General features: G+C 39.8%; 1 protein-coding gene and 1 pseudogene across 4 annotated transcripts in view; both read right to left on the reverse strand.

The window, feature by feature from the left end:
• Nucleotides 1–18,167, reverse strand: part of SLC30A9 (solute carrier family 30 member 9) — a 57,664-nt gene extending 39,497 nt beyond the window's left edge. The window contains exons 1-5 of one of the 4 annotated variants that reach the window (XR_012158682.1): nt 17,839–18,159; nt 15,068–15,226; nt 9,625–9,687; nt 6,483–6,582; nt 94–186 (exon numbers count right to left, since the gene is read on the reverse strand). Coding sequence is in view for 3 of the 4 variants with exons in the window: in XM_073342157.1 (XP_073198258.1) it covers nt 94–186; nt 6,483–6,582; nt 9,625–9,687; nt 15,068–15,226; nt 17,839–17,935 (512 nt within the window). In the remaining variant the exon portion in view is untranslated. Of the gene's footprint in view, nt 1–93; nt 187–6,482; nt 6,583–9,624; nt 9,688–15,067; nt 15,227–17,838 lie in introns of all 4 variants that reach the window. The other 3 variants (XM_073342157.1, XM_073342159.1, XM_073342158.1) reach the window with 3 other exon arrangements.
• On the reverse strand, nt 2,025–3,652 carry LOC140910011 (phosphatidylinositol-3,5-bisphosphate 3-phosphatase MTMR6 pseudogene; annotated as a pseudogene).
• Nucleotides 18,168–19,381: the final 1,214 nt, after the last annotated feature.

Consider the following 19,381-nt stretch of genomic DNA (forward strand, 5'->3'; position numbering starts at 1 on the left):
CTTTTAAAATTATATCTTATACCATTCTCTCATATAACCAAAGTTAAATTACTCAAATTACCAAATAATTTCCTTTTAAAAAAATTAGCTTACTTTGCCTCTACATCTGATCTCAAAAATACAGTGAAAGCCTCAGTGTCATCATGGGGACTTCGTCGTCTGATTTTCCTCAGCTGTTCTAGATCACTGTTGGAGGATGGAAACAAACAGTTTATTGCAACAAAAAACATGTTCATACTATACATAAAAGAGTCAATATAAAGATCAAACGTACTGATCCTTAAAAGGATTATATTATGTTTAAAAATCTACCCTAATTTTTTCCTTAACTTGGCAAGTTTAAAGAAACTGACAGGAAGCTGAGGGTTTCTACTTAAACACAATCCAGTGGCAATACAATCAGTATACAGTGTTCTTTAAATTGCTCTTGAAGATCATAATGTGATTTGCCTGGGCTCAAAATCCAAACTGTGGGCCCATATTAACAACATGGGAATGTTACACCTTAGCAACTGAAAGGAAGAAACTCTTTGGATAAATTAACCCATACTCCCTCAAATTCCCTCTCTGGCAGCTACCGACATGAAAATTAGAGGTCATGTGGCACTTTAAGAGAGCCTAAAGGATTACGTCCAATACCCAGGTCATTTCCGCCTCTTTCAGTAACACAGGTCTAAAGCTATGTAAAAACTGTTGCTGAGCAGGTATTTGCTATGTTTGGCTAACAGTTTGGGGGGGGGGGTTGTTTTTTGTTTTTTTAACTGTAATACACTTTATAGAATCATAGAAATGTAGAGCTGGAAAGAACCTCAAGAGATCATATAAGTCCATTCCTCCATACTGAGGCAAAACCAAGTCTCTAGACCATCCCTGACAGATAACCAACCTGTTATTAAAAGCCTCCAATGACAGAGATTCCACAACCTCCCTTGCTAATCTAGTCCAGTACTTAACTACCCTTCTAGTTATAAACTTTTTCCTAATGGCTAACCTAAATCTCCCTTGCTGCAGATTAAACCCATTACTACTTGTCCTACTTTAAGTGGACATGGAGAACAACTGATCACCATCCTCATTATAACATTCCCTCACATATCTGAACACTTATCAGGTGCCCCCTCCGTTTTTCTTTGTCAAAACGAAACATGGTCAGATTTTCTAAACATTTTATCATTTTTATTGTTCTCCTCTGGGCTCTCTCCAATTTGTCCACATCTTTCTTAAAATGTGACACCCAAAACTGGACAATACTCCAGCTGAGGCCTCACTAATGCAAAGAAGATCAGAACAAATTACCTCCTGTGCCTTACATACGATATTCCTGTTAATACATCCCAGAATTATATTTGCCTTTTTTGTAACTGCATCACACTACCGGATCATATACTATTTGTGATCCACTATAACCTCCCAATTCTTTTTCTGCAATACTACTGCCTAGCTGTACGGGGAGACTTTGGCAAACCAGTAAAGATCCTGAAACCACTCTGGCCTATTGCTAAAAGCAACAAAGTCAGCAAGCTGTAAATTAGCCAAGTCAGCAGGCTTAGGTTTGACCAAGGCAGGAGGGGAGGGGAGTCTCTGGGTGCAACAGAAAGGGCAGCTTGACCCCGCATCCTTCCTGATAAAAATTGTGTTGAAGTGGCTGATACATGCATTTTCGAAGAGCAGGATGTGCCCCAGAAATGTCTGTTGGGGCCTCAACGCTGCAAACTCTGGAAAAACCCACACCTGGTTAATCGATAATCAGAAGGAACCTCTTGCTTGACTATTGAAACTGCCTACTTAACCAGTTTTCTTTAGTAATAGAATGACATGTCCCTTAATGTGTAAATAAGGGGGAAAGTTTGAGGTAGTTGGACTCTTTTTGGACTCTCCCTCTGGATACATCTTGCAGTCCCCAACGGCAGACGGAAGATTTGGCCACCGGAAGCCTGCTGCTGTGTTACTCAAGAGCCACACTCAGCTTTGGTAATTATCAAGGGTTGGGGTGTTTTACTAACCTGTTGTGGATGTAAGTGCTTGAGACTAAGTAAAGTTTAGCTTTAAGTGAAAGCACTCTTGTGTTGTCCTGTTTGTGCCAGCCATCTATCAGTAGGATGGCCGTGTCACCCCTGATCTATTTCCTGACACCACCTCGCACAGAGTAAAAGTTACCAGGAGGTTTGGGTTGAAAGAACCCCGGGTAACATAGCCAGTTATTCCCCATTTTGCATTTGATTTTTCCTTCCAAAGTGTAGTATTTTGCATTTATCTTTATTTAATTTTGTCTTTTTAATTTCAGACCAATTCTCCAATTTGTCAAGGTCCTTTTGAATTCTAATCTCCTGTCCACCAATGTGCTTGCAACTTGCTTGGTGTCTTCCATAAATAATATAAGCATACTGTCCACTCCATTATCCAAGTCATGAACAAAAATACTGAATAGTACCAGACCAAGACAGAGCCCTGCAGGACCCGCAGTAGATACATCCTCACAGTCTGACAGCAAACTATTGATAACTGCTCTTTGAGTATGACTTTTCAACCAGTTATGCACTCTATAGTAATTCAGTTTGCTTATGAGAATGTCATGTGGGACAATGTCAAAAGCATTACTAAAAATCAAGATATCACATCTACTGCTATCCACTAGGCCAGTAACCCTATCAAAGAAGGAAATTAGGTTGGTCTGGCATGATTTGTTCTTGACATATCCATATTGGCTACTACTTTCTATTCACTGTAGCAATTGTCTGCTGTATTGCTGCCCTCTATAGTTCGAATGGAGTCATTCATAGATACCAACAGGCTGCTCCTTCTAAAGCATGGAGAATATCTGAGTGCTGGGGAAGCTGGATGGACAGACTGCAATGGTTCCTTAGTGAGGAATTCTTCTGATTGCCTGATTCTGTTTCATTTTAAAGGACTGGAAGCTAAAGTCTTTCTCGAGTTGTTTATTTTGTTCACTCATGGTCATGGTGAAATTAAATACAGATTGCCTAAGGTGCATAGTTCAGTCAAACTGATGGTACATATTTCTCCAAAACTTAAAATTGAAGGACACTGTTAGGCTCCCAGAGGGCAAGTTTCTGGGAAAAATCTGGATTGTATAGAGGATTTAGATACTTCTTTTGTTCATCCATAAGGAATATGTTTTCTCTTTCAATTTTGGTTCTTCTTGCTCTTTTTGGCAGTTTCCAAAGAAGTTTCCAAACTGGCATGAATGGATGTGTTCATGGATCTAAAGGAGAAAAGCTTCATTGTATTCAAAGTCTTGTGAAAACTGCTCTGTGAGATGCCACACACCTTCTAAAAACTGAGTGAACACTGGAGAGATTTCCTTTGGGTCACCATCAATTGATCACATCTGTCAGAAAATTTGTGTCCAAAAGAGAGCCAGTCCTTCTCTATTAAAACCATGAAGCCCTATATTGTTCTATACTATAAATCCAACGAGAGAGAACCAAGGGAACAAACTTGGGAAGTCCTGTCCCAGCCATCAGAGCAATGAACTAGCACAGTTGCATTTTCAACTGCTATTGCTTTGGCTAAGAACGTAACAGCATCCAACACAGCTTTGATATGACAGCCAGCCAGAGTTCTCCAAACCAGACAAGAAACTGTTGACAAAGCTTTTGTACAGCTGACTTCTAAAAGTTTCTGCAGGCTGAATCTCATTACATTAATGTTTTCAATGCCAACAAACTGGAATCTAATGTTAGCATAGTTGCCTTCATTTTCATACCCTTTACCTGCTGCTCTGTTTGCCATTGCATTAAGCTTAGGCTGAGTGTCCATGACATACATGTAGTGATGAGCAGGGTTGGCTATACTGATTGCATTCAGCATATTTTCATCCTCCAGACATGTGGCACTGAAACTTGAAAAAGGCTGACTGCATCTGCAAATGGCAGCCTCTTTATTTCTGTGATAATATAACACTGGGAATCTTCCTTTGCTTCTAAATTTGGAGCTAGTTATCAACCTATTCTCCTCTAGGTGCTTATAAAAACTGATTATTTAATCATTTGTTCCAGTAATTTTCCAGGTATCAAAGTTAGGCTGACTGGTCTATAATTTCCCAGGTCCTCTTTGTTCCCCTTTTTAAAGGTAGGTACTACATTTTCCCTTCTCCAGTCCTCTGGGACCTCACACATCCTCCATGAGTTCTCAAAGATAATTGCTAACAGTGCTGAGATTGCTTCAGGTAGTTCCTGAAGTACCCTGAGGTACATTACATATTCATGACAACTTGAATATATCTAACTTATCTAAATATTAACTACCCTGTTCTTTCCCCTATTCTGGCTTGTGTTCCTTCCCCTTTTTGTTAATATAAACTACGTTAAGATTCTGGTCACAATTAACTTTTTTAGAGAAGACTGAAGCAAAATAGGCATTCAACACCACAGCCTTCTTGGTGTAGTCAATTAGCAGCTCTCTTTCTTCACTAAGTAGTAGACCTATGCTTTCCTTTGTCTTTTTCTTGCTCCTAAAGTATTTATAGAACCTCTCCTCCTGCCTTCTGTGCCCCTTGCTAAGTATAACGCATTTTGTTTCTTAACCTTTCTGATTTTGCTCAGATATCTATATGCTTGTGCTATACTTTTGTACTCTCAGTTAGGAATTGGTCCATGATTCCACTTTCTATATATTCCTTTTTGATTTTCAGGTCATTAAAGAGCTCCTCATGCCACCAAATTGGCCTCTTACTATTCTTCCTATCTTTCCTTCACTTTGGGATAGTTTTCTTTTGTGACTTTAATATTGTCTCTTCTAGAAACTGCCAGCTTTTCTGAACTGCTTATTCCCCTTACATTTTCTCACTGTGGAACCTTACTTATTAGTTCTCGAGTTTGTTAAAATCTGCTTTTTAAAAGTCCATTGTCCTTATTCTGCTGCTCTCACTTCCTTTCCTTAGAGTCATGAACTCTATTTCATGATCACTTTTACCCAAATTGCCTTCCACCTTCAGATTCACAATTCCTTCCGGTTAGTCAGAATCGAGTTTAAAATGGCTGTCCCCCTAGTTACTTCCTCCAGCATCTGAATCAAGACACTCAGATTATAGAAGATGTTTATATATAAAATAGGAATTAATTTGATTTTATCACAGTAACTAACCTATGGTCCTATTATTTCTGTCCAGAACTTCCTATGTAAAAGCCAACACATATATTTTCAAATTAATCTGCCTATAGAGAAAATAAATTATGATAAACTGATTTCACTTAATTAAGACCTCTGGCTGGTCTAAGATACTAGGGTGATAAGACAGACCCAGAGCAGAAACAGAAGTTAAAGATTGTAACTGCTATAAAAGTCACCAAACTTTCATATTTAATGGAGAGTGAGTCAAGGTAGGTGAGGTAATATATTTTATTGGACCAACTTTTGCTGATGGAAAGGACAAGGTTTTGAGCATTACAGTACTCTTCCTCAGGTCTGGAGAAGGTACCCTGAGTGTCAGAGCTAAAGACAAGGTAGGACATATTGTTAAGCAGAAGGGTCATCTCTATGCGTGAAACCCTTCTGCTTAACAATATGTCCCACTTTGTATTTGTCTCAAGACACTCAGGGTACCTTCTCCAGACCTGAGGAAGAGCACTGTAATGCTCAAAACCTTGTCCTTTCCACCAGCAAAAGTTGGTCCAATAAAAGATATTACCTCACCTACCTTTGTCTTTTGTATCCTGGGACAAACATGGCAACACCAGCACCACCACTGCAAACAACTTATTTAATAAAGGTCAAACAGGATTTTATAAATGAGATCACACCTTTGAATTGTGTTGTTTAAATGGATGCCAGCAATGGATGACAGACACTAAAGAGAGTTAAATATACATTTAAGTAACAATAACCATAGTCCAGAATGATACATGTGATTAAGTCAGGATAATAGTGAGAGTTAAGTCTTAATTTGGCAACATATAATAAGCATTTGTAAACAGATATAATATTAAAGTACCTTAAGTTTAAAATGAAGCTTCTTATGGCTTCTAAGTGGGGTTTCATATTTTAGAGATTTGCATGGTTTCTAACTACTGCTACAAGGCTGCCTGTGCACCCTGTGAAAAGCTGGCTGTCCCAGAGATAGCATTTTCTCTTCAGTGACTAATGGGATTTGCACTTCTTGGCATGCAGAGTCAGCACTCTAGAGAACAGGAAGGATAGAGTTGTTGGAAAGAGAACTTAAATTAAGTTCATTTTGTTTTAAAAGTATATATATTGAACTATTACAATGCCCCTTTAAAAGGGTAGGAAAGAGTTTGAATCCATCAGCCACCATGACTGCAATTAGCTTGAAGCTTAGTCATTTTCAAACGAAGCATCAGCTCAGTCAGTCTACAATTTATTGTGTATATTGGAGCGGCGCCAAGACATTTCAGTCAGGATTAGTGACCCATGCTGCTAAGCCATTCTTCACCTCTGAAACACATACGAACAAGTCAAAAATATATTGACAATTATACTTTAACTCACTTAAACTACTGTACCTGGATTTAAGACAGAACTCATTTATTGCTCTGACACCAGTGATGAAATTATTTTGCGTGTATTTTGGTCCATACTCTCTCTTTTTAAGAACTGCTTTAACTAAAAAAAAAACAAAAAAAACAAAAACAAAACGCATTATCAAGTGTAATTAAAAGTCATATGGAGCATGCCCTGAAAAACAATTTAGCCCTACGTGAAATCATGGGAAAGCGTGAGTTTACCCCATTTAAATGGAGACATGTAAATTCTTCCTTCCTGCCAGGGATTCTGGGATAAAGACATTTAATGAGAGAAATAAAAGAGGAAGGTACTCTGATAGGAAAATTATTAATTTTCTGGACAGAATGGAAATAAACATTATTAAGAACAGAGTAATTTAACTTAATTTTGACATTTAATATAATAAAAATAGCTATTCTGGCAACAAAAAAAGCAGATATAAACATAAAGTTCTAATCAGTCACTGGTGGCCAAAGACTTTGCAAATTATTTTCTAATCTCAGTAGTTAATTATTTTGCTATTGCTACAGATCTTTTCAGACCTAAACCAGAACTGAAACAGACTGTACCCTCCACTTCTTTATTTTTTTTAAATACTCCACCTAGTACTTTCCAGAGTTCTCTCTCTTCAAATTGCCATACTGTGCTTTGTGGATTATAGAACAGTTAAAAGTACACATTCCTTATTTATATGTAATATCTAGCTAGGAGATTCTACTATAAACTTTTCAGAATCCGATGCACAAGCAGGAGACCATTAGAATACATATAATTTTAAATGCAAATTTATCTTACTTCCAGTTATGCCATTCTTGGCTGCTTGTCACCCAAGTATAAATGTCCTTACAGTGATTTATAATTTTAAAATCACTATTAAGTTTACTTCTGTTAATATTTTAGGCAGGTCGCCATTAAAGAACTGTTACAGTTGAAGTATATTAGGTGTATTAAAGGAGAACAGAGATCTTTGAAAATTTACAATTCATAGATTAAGGCCAGAAGAGACCTCTAGGATTCTAGTCTGACCACCTCCAGAACAGAGGCTTTAAGTCTTCACCCAGTAATTTCTGCATCAAGCCCATAACTTTTGCTGGAGCTATAGCATATCTTTTAGAAAGATATCTAGTCCTGATTTAAAGTCTTCAACTGATTGAAAATCCACCACATTTCTTGGTAACTTGTTCCAATGGTTAACTATCCTCAATGTTAACGCTTGTGCCTTCCTTCTGGTCCGAATTCTGGAAGATTTGAAGCAAAAGGTTTCAGCTGACACTGAGCAACCCACAGGCATTACAGATTTCAGCATTTATTTACAAAAATTCTGGTGTATTTATGGTATCCAGTGGGTTTTTTAATCTACAACACTGTTTTAAAGCAAATGTTCAGCATCTAATAGTATGTGCTGCATCATGATCTACCCCAGATTGCTCTTTGGATCTAATGGACACTAACACAGAGTTTCTTGGGCACTGGAATGGAAGAGTACAATTGTCAAACAGAGAAAATGGCTCTTGCATGCTTTAATTTTGTTCTTTAAACAAACCCCTGAACAAGTTTAACAACTTTCATATCTTGGGATATGCATTAGCAACAGTTCACAAAGTATCCACTCAATATTTCAAAATAGAAGACAAATTTGAAAAATAATTTCAGTTTTAAGTTTCCACAGTAATGTAATAAAAAAAAAGTTTAAAAAATTATTTAAAAACAACCACCCACCAAACTTCACACAAATTTTAAGGTGAAGAGTACCCCCTTTAAGAGTTTTCAGTGTTTTGTTATTTTGTTACTGTCTGTAACAGTAAATATTTAGGATACAGTTGTGCCTAAAGGCCTATATAGTCCCACTGAGCTGAGCATCATAGAAATACACAAGAGGGAATCCTTGCCCTGAAGGGCTTACAATTTAAAGACGCAAAGGATGCGTCTTCACTAGCAAAAAGTTGTGGGTTTGTTTGCTTGCTTGCTTTACAGTGAGTTAGCTATCTCTTTATACAAAACACATCATTCCTTAGCAAAAATAGGCCCACACTGAAGGTTAGAGGATGTGAACAGAACATACAAGGAAATGAGTAGGGTGAAGTATTGACACAGATGTGTTAATTACATGTACTATAGTTGGGGGAAGAGGGGAGAAGTGAGGGTTAATTGGGCTTAAAGTAAGGAAGTAGAAGAGGAGAGAGGAGGAATAGGCAGAGTATTACCTGTCTAGCCAGGATCAGCAGCCTGAGTTTTGTAGGTATTGGAGCAGAGGCAAGTCTTAAAAAAGGATTTAAAGGAAGATAAAGTAGTAACCATTCAGATTTTATCAGGGAGTTTTTCCAATGCATAAGGTGCAGAGTGGTTAAAAGCACAAAGGAGGTTAAGGAAGAAGGTAAGTGGTAAGTAGCAAAGGCTAGGAGTACTGGTGGAGATAAGGCAGTAGTCAACATGACAATAGGTTAGATCAGCTAGGTAGGCTAGGGTTAAGTTATGGGAGGTCTTAAAGATAAAGACAAGGAAGCTTGTATGTGTTGCAGGTGTGAAGAGGGAAGCCCAGGAAGGGGGGGGCTGACATGGTCAGAATGACAAGCCAAGCAGGTGTTTTAGCTGCAGCATTCTTAATAGACTTGATGCTGTTTTTCACCATGTTAAGAGGAGAAAGGAGGGCTTGAGGCTAGGAGCAGGGGAAGAGATCAAAAATCTCTGTTTTGGCCATGCTGAGTTTTAGATGTTGACTGGATATCCCTGAAAACATGAAAGACAAGCTGAGATACTAGACTGGATGAAGGGAGATAAATCTATACCTCCGCTTTATCTGTGATTTATCAGCTTAAAGTGGTAGTTAAAGCCACACTTATGGCAGCAACACTATTTCTAATTATTCACTCCATCTCTGAGTAGCTCTATTTTCAGAAGAAATTCTCTAAAATAAACAGACACCAAATGGAAAGTTGATATGTGAATGTTTTTCCACAAACATGTATGTAAGTAAGCCCAAGACATGAACTACCTTACACACTTCCTACTTACTCATGGGCCTCCTAATGTTCAAAGATGATTTCCTCCAAGTCTTATAACTTCTAAAGTCGGAAAGATACCTTAAAAAGGAAACACCACACCCTAACAACCATAACATTGCAACATAACATACATGTTTACCTTTTATTTGGATTGGCTCTTGCAATAAAAGTGGTTTTTGGCCTGCACTGCTGGTATCCCGTGCTGTAAAAAATAAAAAACCCTCACTGCTGATTCATGTAAACAATTATAATTAAATAAAATAAAAGACTATTGTTAGCAAGGCCAACAGAGAAGTGCACAAAGTTATATTACTATCATGTGAATTAAAAAATTGACAACCTTTAGCTCATTGTACTGTATTTGTGAATACTCTCAGATAATGTGAATTAGAGAATGTATAGATAATACACATTAATTTACCACTGAAAGTTGAAATTTGATATTCAACAAAGTTGTTAGGGGTTTCACTGTATTGTAGGCTATTTGAAAATAGTCACGGATCAAAATGTTTTCAGCTGCATCTTTACAGTTCTGGACAAACTCGATGCAAAATTTTACCATGTAAGTAGTAAGAATTGAGGTTTGCATTTATTACCCCATTAAAATAATGAAGTCTAAGATATGCAGAAAATATCACAAATGCTTTGGTTTACAGATTAAAAACCATCTGAAGACCTGGAAACATTTTAAACAAAAGAGTTAAGATTCTGAAAAACACAGTAGCTTATGAAAAATCAAAATCCACAGATTTTCTTGTGTCATAAATTTCTGTTGAAACTGGACAACAGAAGTATATTAGCTTGTATTTGGAATTTGAAGATATAGTTACTCCTCATCAAAACACAGACAATCAAAAGTTGTTTTACTAAAAAGAGAATGGGACACCGAATAGCAAAAGGGAAAAATATGTATTTCCAGATACTAGGCTCATTGCAAACTATCCACGTACAGTAATTTGAGTGTGTTCTAATCACAAATAAGAAATGTTATCAGATAGTTCAAATGCATGTCTGAATATTTATTCTGAAAATCACCATCTTAACTCACTGTAACATCAGAATAAAATCCTTATGATTCCAACAAACAGATCTAGCACTGTGTTTAGTACACTAGCACTGGATGTTTGCCACACATCTGCTATAGATAGCAAAATTAAAACTAATTTTATTGAAACTGAAGCAATTTGAAGTACTCAGAAGATCTTAAGGATTCTTCAAATAGGTCTATGTTGCTTAATGAAAAGCTCCTGACTTAACATCTGATTTGAATGATTCAAAAGTCAAATATTCTTATAGCTTTGGCTACACAACTACTCTTAAGTCAAGCAAGTAGCCATTAGATATAACAGGAACTACCAAGAAGGTCTAACATGGTTTGACTATATTTTTTTGGGAAAGACAGAAGTAACAGTAAGAAAAACACAAAAAACAGTTTCTAATGTATTTGCAATGATCTTGCCGCAAGTGAGTTTGGAAAAGCCTTAAAATAACTCAGCCCCTTTCTTCCTTTTGAAAAGTGTTACCTGCTCTCTGGATAGCCTGAAGAACAGCAATGTTAAAAAATGGTTCAAAATAAATAAGATACTCTTTGCTGTTCATTTCTCATCATACTCAAAAACAATGGGCATTGACAAACTATTATTCTTCATATGCACAGACAAGATTGCCTGGCATATTTGCTTCCAGAGTTTGCCAGAAGTCACCCTCTGTTGTACAGATAAACTTTTTTCTTGTTCAAAAACGTATCTCAGTGATATTATTTAATGAAAGGTTATGCCATAAACTTTCATAGGAAAAAAATAATTACACATCAAATATCAAGATTTATATTTGACTGTTCAGACAACATTAAGTACCCTTTTAAAATATATTACCCTGCTCTGGAGACTTGACAACAAACACAATGAACCAACAAGAAAAGAATGAAGTATTAGAATTCAGAACTGCTGATCTTTGGGTGGGCAGAGATTGAGATGCCCTTTAAACGTTAATAAATTAATCTTCAGAATGCCCAGTCAGGTAGAAAAACATCCCATTTTTTACTTATAGGGAAATGGAGGCGCAGGAAGGTTGACAGACTTACCTAAGGACATAATCACTAAAAATTGAGGTTACTTACTTGTAAGTAGAGGTGCTTGGAGATGTATGGTCCCTATCTGTATTCCGCATGTGGCTACACATGTGCTCCACATGCCTGAGACAGGAGATTTGTAGCAAATAGTGTCCATAGATCCGCACATAAGCAGTTGCTCTCCCTGTTCTCGCAATCAAAGGCATAAAGGGCAAAGTGGACCAATGCCTCTCCAGTTTCTTCTTACCATGAATCAGTTAGGATATGAAGCAGAAGGGAAGGAGGGCAGGCAGTGGAATACAAATAAAGACTACACATCTCAAAGAACCTCCAATTACAGGTAAGTAACCTCCATTTCTTCAAGTGCTGTTCCCTATGTTTCTTCCACACATGGGTGATTGGTAAGCAGTATTAAAATAAGTGGAGGGCTCGAGGATGCAGTTGGTATGAATGTCCCCACAACTGCAGATGCTGAGGAAGCCTAGACCAGAGCACAATGCTTCATAAAGACATGGACGCACCTGCAGGTAGCTGTCTTACAAATATCCAGCACTTGGTACTTCTCAAAGAGATACCATTGAGGTTTTATGTGCTCAGAGTGGGCCCTCACCCCATCCAGGGGAAGAATATGTGCCAACTGATAACATGGAAATATGTATCCAGAGACCCACTTAGACAGTTTCTGTGCTGATAATGTGCCATCACCATCGCTCTGCTATTGTGACTAATGGTCTTCGTATTTTCCTCATTGCTTCTGTTCTATGCAGAGAAGAGGACAAGATCCGTTTGACATGGAGGAAGTGCAGCCTCTTTTCCTTGCTGGAAAGAGGAGGCTTTGGGAAGAATATCAGTAAGCAAAGAGGCTGGCTCATGTGAAACTCTGAAATAACCTTGGGGATGAATTTCAGGAGGAGATGAAGGGAGATCTTTTCTCTATGAAATATGGCGTTCTGTAGGTTTAACACGAGTGCTCCCAGTTTGCTCACCGACATGGCCAATGTGATGGCAACCTTCCCAGAGAGGTGTGACATGGACCATGTGGCCATTGATTCCAATGGTGATCTGGTAAGAGCCAACAGGACCAAGCTGAAGTCCTTTGGTGGTGTAGATTTCAACACCAGCAGGAAGGTCCTAATGAGACCTTTCAAGAATCAAATTGTGATTGAGTACGATAGAGTGGCCTTCCACTAGAGGATGAAAGGCATTGATAGCTGAAAGTCCACCTGGCAGCAAACTAAAAGAAAGCTCTGACATTTTGAAGGATAGAAGATAGTCTAAAATGACAAGGACACCTGCTGATTCAGGTGATAACTGATTCTGTTGCAGCCAGGTACAGAAACACCTCCATTTAGCTAAACAGCATTTTCTAGTGGAGATTCTTCTGCTGTTATTAAGGATAGTTTGGATGGCCTCAGACCATGAACATTCCAAAACTGATGACCATCCAACTTCCAGGCCATGAGATTAAGAAGGTCTGGGTTGGGATGTCTGATCCTGCCCTTGTCCTGAGTTAAAAGATCCACAAAGGGTTGAATACAGCTAGGAGGGTAGGATGACATTTGTAGAAATTCCAGAAACCAAAACTGCCTGGGCTGATTGGGTGTGATGAGGACAACCCTGGCACTGTCATGGCGAATTTTGCCAAGAACCTGAGGTAGCAGGGGGACAGTAGGAAAGAAATACCTCAGATGGTCCATCCAGAATAACACAAGGGCATCATCCCTGGAGTCTCGGCCTAATGATGCTCTGGAACAGTAGAGGTTGAATTTCTTGCTTGATTGTGACGAGAATAGGTCCCAAGACTGTGTTACCCACTTGGTGAAGATTTCAGTCAAGATAGAATTGTGTATTTCCCACTCATGGTCTATGGAGAAGTGCCTGCTGAGATTGTCCGCCAGAGTATTCTGCACATCTGGTAGGTAAGTCACTGCCTCTATACTCAGAGGAAGAGATTTTGCTCCTCCCTGTTTACATAAAAAGCCCCATCACGTTGTCCAATATTAGGTGGGGAGACCTTATGAGGGAGAAAAATGTATTGCGGGCTAGAAAAACTGCCCTCATCTCCAGCAGATTTATCTGCAATCTGGCCTACCATGGGGACCACGCACCACATGTAGTGTGATTGTCCATATGTGCTCCCCATATTATGAATAATGCATCAGTGATTAGGGTTGTGTCAGCGATGGGTGGAAAAAAGGGGACTCGCACTTGCACCTGGTCTGGTTTCATCCACCATACGAGAGAGGCACTGACTTCTGGTGGGATTGTTACACTGGTATTCATGTTGTCCTTGTCCAATGAATAAACAAACTGCAGCCAGGCCTACAGGCAGCAAATGCAGAGTCTGGCAAACAGTGTTATGTATGTAGGAAAAGACAGACCTTGATTGTGGTGCAAGATTTCAGCATGACTTGATTTATCAGGCTATGAATAGCCTGAAATAGGTCTTTAAGAAGGTAGGCTTTTCCTGAGGATGACTCTAGGTCACTCCGATAAAAATCTATAGTCCTTGTGGAAGTCAAAGTGGAATTTTCTCTGTTTACACAGACCCCCAGTGATGTCAGAAGGTGCAGTAAGACAAGGATTACCAACAGACCCTCCTGACTTTATCTACTTATTAGTAGGCAGTCATCTATATACAGGAAGATGGTGCGGCCATTGCACCTCATCTGGGCCGTCCTCACAGAGAAGACTTTCGTGAAGAGCCTCGGTGCCATCACCAGCTTAAATGGAAGTACTCGGAATTGGTAGTGCTTCTGTCCTACCAGGAATCTGAGGCATCTAGCTTAAGACTGAAGAAAAATAAGACCTTAAAGCAGCTGTAGGGAGAGTACTCGAGTAGGAATTCCAGGGCCATACAGTTTCACAACAGTAAAAGTTGCCCATGGGCTTCTCCACCACATTAAATGTTACATAATTTAGTACTTGTGGCCATTGCCAGATTACCAGTTCTACAGGATAAAATCCTCTATACTCAGAACACCAACAACTTAAACAGCAGATTACGCTCTCACCATTTTGCCTCAAGCATGAGGGGAAGGAATTACTACTAATCAGCATGTTCAATTTTTATGCCAATTCTGTCTTCAGCAACAACTCATTTTATACAAGTAACTAAACAGGTTGGAAGGAGCAGATTGCTAAACTGTAGAGGCATCCCATTATCTATCCCTAGAGCCATCCAATCCCTCTCCAACATTTATCATTTATTTAAAAATGTATTTACAAAAAGGAAATGTATCTAAGTTTTTACCCATGCTCGTTCACTGGAAGTCTTGATATACAGGAGGGAGGTTTGACCATTTCCAAATTCTGCAGTTTCAGCATAATAATACTTACAGTTCTACATTGTGATCTGTTTTTAATTGCATAAGGCAAACTAACAATCATTTGCTGAATAAATGCTCTAATATATCTGCTCCTTTTAAATATAAAACAGGTGAGAACCATGTCCGATACATTCACACACTACAGGACTACTAAGATGGAAACAAATGTAAAGCACACCAACCTGTTCCAGCTTTGTGCACAGCTCCTTCAGGGCCTGGTACAGGGCCTTTTTTCTGACCATCAGAAGTGTAAACTCTCACTTGACTCAGTGATTGGACTCCTAGACGACTGCATGGCAGTATGCGAGAGAGACTTCCGCATTTCATCGAGCCTTGCCATCCTGAGGGGAAAAAAGGTTTACACATACCAGTTTGAGAAGAGAAGAGAAAGTGTGTGTCAACCGGAGTTGCTGAGATTAGTTGTGGAAATTAGCTTTTAATAAATATTTTTGCCCAGTTTACCTGTGTGCTCAAATTTCGTAAACTCTACACAGCTAAAAACTAGTCCTTTCACCAATTTCCCAAGCTTCTCCTGTCTCCTTCTCAAGCATTTTAACACACATTTTTTGCTAAGTTTCTCACATAGCCTAGTCCTTTGAAACACTGCACATGAGATTCTCTTAAAGTTATCTAACTGAAAGCTACTTTAAGATTGTCTAACTGCTCGATTAAACCCTATTTTAATCATCCTCTGCACAAAACCATCTTTATAATGAGCAAAATACTTGGCAGTCGGAGAGGATATTACAGTGGAATGACAATGGCATACATTGCAAAACTATTAGCAAGATAATCCTAACAGTTTTGTCCTTTAATCCCACTTCCCATACCCCCCAAAAAATATTCTAATTGACTAAATATGTAATAGATGTCTGTAATTCAGGTGTAATATCTTAACCCACAACATAAAAGCCACAATTAAAGTGTGATTTACAGTGTGATACATAAATATTACATACAAACATTTTCTCTGTGTTTGCAGAGAGACCACATTTACTAGGCAATTGCTAGTGTTAAAAGACTGGCCCAAAGTATACCAAATTTACTGAACACAATTCTGGTCCATCAGCATTAGCAGCCACCTTCTGTTAAGCAACATAAGCCAGCAATCAAAGCATCAACAAAATTAACAGACTTTCTCACACATGAAATGCATACATCTCCTCTGCAAATATAACTTCATCCACCACTGAAATGCAATCACCTACTAAAAAAACAAAAACAAACAAACAAACAAACAAACCTGGTGTGGTGTCTTTGGGAAATACTTAGAAAATCAAGTACTGCTAATCTTACTTGCATTGCATATAACTGGACATTAAACAGAGGACTACATGATTATTACACAAGTCATCTCACAACACAACCATAGAGGTATGTTTGATAAAAACATGCACTCCATAAAAATTCCTTACAGTCTTTTACATACATTATGTCCCACTACAGCTAGAACAAGTACATCTGAATATAAATGTACTGTATACAAAATATACATAAGTTATATTAATGTCAAAGTGATTCAGACAATAAAAGGCCTTTAAATACCATGCCAAAGTTCAATATGCTCTGCTAAACATGTGTCTAATAAATAAGAAATTACAGAAACAACACTTTATGGTACTTGACAAATGCATACTTTTAAACCCAACTGTATTTTGAATTTATCTACATTTTGGGGGCATTTCACATTCAGTCAAAGAGGAAACCTCTTGATAACGGACTAAAATAATTCAGCCATTACATTCTTGCTTCAAATTATTGTCTATTTTCAAAAACTGTCTGTGATATACACTGGAAAGTTTACTCAAGAGTACTAGGCAGCTTTTTATATAAAACAGCAGTACAGCACTAGTTTTGGAGAAAATAGCTATATGAAAAGAACGATATGGATTCTACAAACGCAAGAAACTAGCTTGTTCAAAGCGCTATATTTAGAGCTATTGACCAGGGTTGGGAGGATCACTCTAAAATGCTATGTAGACATACCCAAACAAGCTCTTCTCCCGCTAAAAACCACATGATCATAAAACTGACTAGCTGCAGGTTTTTATTGCTAGTGAACTCAAAGGACAAGCAACTTCTGAACCTTCTTCCCATCATACAAGAAAATATATAAAAGATTTTTATTAAAAATATTGGGTTTCACAAGCTGCCAATGTGGCCCTAGACATCACAAAGATTAAGTACCTGATCTACAGGAAGTCATCATGTAATTTACTCAACTACTTCCTTTTCATAGACGTTCAGATACAAAAAAGACCTCTTAAGTCACATTAGTTTATCCCCCTTAACATTCAGTGCAGGACTGTTTCCTCCAGTTTATTATCCAGTACTTTTATGCAGCACTTTTTGCCTCACCGCACACTGATTATTTCAATCAATTTCAACAGGGAGTAGGTGGGAGAGGCTGCTAGCAACACAGCACAGCAGACAGACAATTTTTAAATGACAGAGGTCAAGTTGAGAAAACATTGGGGGTGCTGCTCCCTTTAGCACAGTGGACAGACAAAGAGTGAGGCTAAGGGCTAGGGAATATGAATTATGATGGGACCTCGGGAAGGCGCTGAGTTGGTGAGAGGGAGCACTGAAGATGAGAGGATAAGGAACAAACGGGAATATGGGAGTGTAATTAAAGACCACCAGGTTTTGGCAAATTGTGAGAGCATGACGGATCGTGGAGTGGGAGAGACAGAAGGTTTTAAGAGGGTTTTGGAAATATACGACGATGGGGCGGTCTCGGTGGGATAGGATTAGGGGGCCTTTGAGGCGGCACTGCATGGGGGGAAAGTGCGGGGAGCCCAGCTCACAGGGGGAGGCTGCGAGGAGGGTCTGGCAGCGTGACCGTGCAGGAGGGGTAACGTGGGGCGGAGACGCCCTAGGAGAGCTGTGGAAACAGCGCCGCCCGGGGGAAGGGGGCTAGAGGGCCCGGCTTGCCCTGCCGGCCCCCACTCACCGTGGCAGACCCGGCTGAGCTGCGCCGCCTGGCACCGCAGGTACAACCGGTAAAGGCAGCGCCACCCCCGCCTCTGGGCGGCCAGAGCCGGCATCATCCTCGCCTGCTGGCCGGACTCGCGCACGCAGGCCCGGCGCCGCCGGGCTCCGCGAGGCAGGGAGAGGCAGCCGCTCTCATTGGAGCGCCGGGCGCCGACCAGCCGGCGGGGGAGGGGAGCAGCCCCCCAGCAGACCAGAGCGGCGGGAGCGGTAGGAGTCGCGGGACCCGGATGTAAAACGGTGCGCACTCAGGCCGCGCCGGACCCCGGGCAGACACGCGCCTCCGCCCTCGTGAACGCGCAAGCGCGAGGAGGGGCGCGCGCAGGCCAGGAGGAGGCTCTTTGTGCGGTTGGCTGGGAGGCGCAGTGGTTAGCCCAGCCGCCTGGGACAGGAGGTAAGTGGCAGGTTCTCGTCCCGTCTGCCCGGGGTTGGGGAAGGCGCTGGGATCACCGACTACGCCCAGCCCCGTATAATGAATTGGCGACCGTGAGGGTTTTGTTCACAGTGTCGACATTTGCCCTGCGCTGTACCGTGCGGCCCCTAATACCCCTTTACACCGAAAAAAGCTTAATTCATTAGGGTTTGGAAAGGCCCAGTAACAATTCACACCCTGTCTGCTCCTTTCGTGTGTCTGTCATCCATGACGGGAACGTGGCTCTGCCTGGCACATAACATTTGACAAGGGGTCTGCCCCACTGTGGTCAATGAATCTAATCAGGTGCGGGTGTGGTCAGCCTCAGAGCCCCTGTTAGCAATGGCAAATAAACAGCTGGAGTGGCTGCTGCCCTCATTTTCGTTATAAATTCAGTCCTATAACAGTATTAAGACACTAAGGTGAGGACACTTGATTAAAGTTACCCAGCCTTATACCCTAACATTTGTTTCACTGGTACAGCATTGCTTTTTTTGTTGTACTGCCCTCTGCTATATCCTGGTGTATTATTACAGTCAGTAGTTACAATAGGGCTGACATACGTTTTTGTCAATTTTAATGTAATGTAGGTTTTTCATATTTTAACATTCAAACAGTAACACATAGTATTCAGAGATATACACAGCCTTAAATAATTAATCTTCTGAATGGCAGGTAAGTATAAATATTACCATTTTACCGTCCAGGAACCTGAAGCAGCAAGTTTATGTCAAATGCCTACGGCCACAGAGCAAATCAGTGCCAGACACTGAATTCAAAGTCAGGAGTTTCTGTTTCTCAGACCAAATCTTTGTCTGCCAGACTATGTTACTGCAAATAATAACAACAACAAACAGCAACAATTAATACTGAAAATAAGTACATAGAAGTGATATTGATCTTTTCTGCCACAGCTCCACCTTCTCCTGCTTGAAATCTCTCTCAGAACTTATTTACTTACTATCTTAAGGTTACAGGTCAGCTATAGCTTGAATAAAATGAACAAATATGTGATGGGTTCAGTCACAGAGACTCCCCTCGAGACTGTCACTCAGTGAGCTGGGATACCATTGAGAACAAGCCTCCTGCCAGA

The sequence above is a fragment of the Lepidochelys kempii genome, chromosome 4, assembly GCF_965140265.1.
Source record: "Lepidochelys kempii isolate rLepKem1 chromosome 4, rLepKem1.hap2, whole genome shotgun sequence".
NCBI classification, from domain to species: Eukaryota; Metazoa; Chordata; order Testudines; family Cheloniidae; genus Lepidochelys; species Lepidochelys kempii.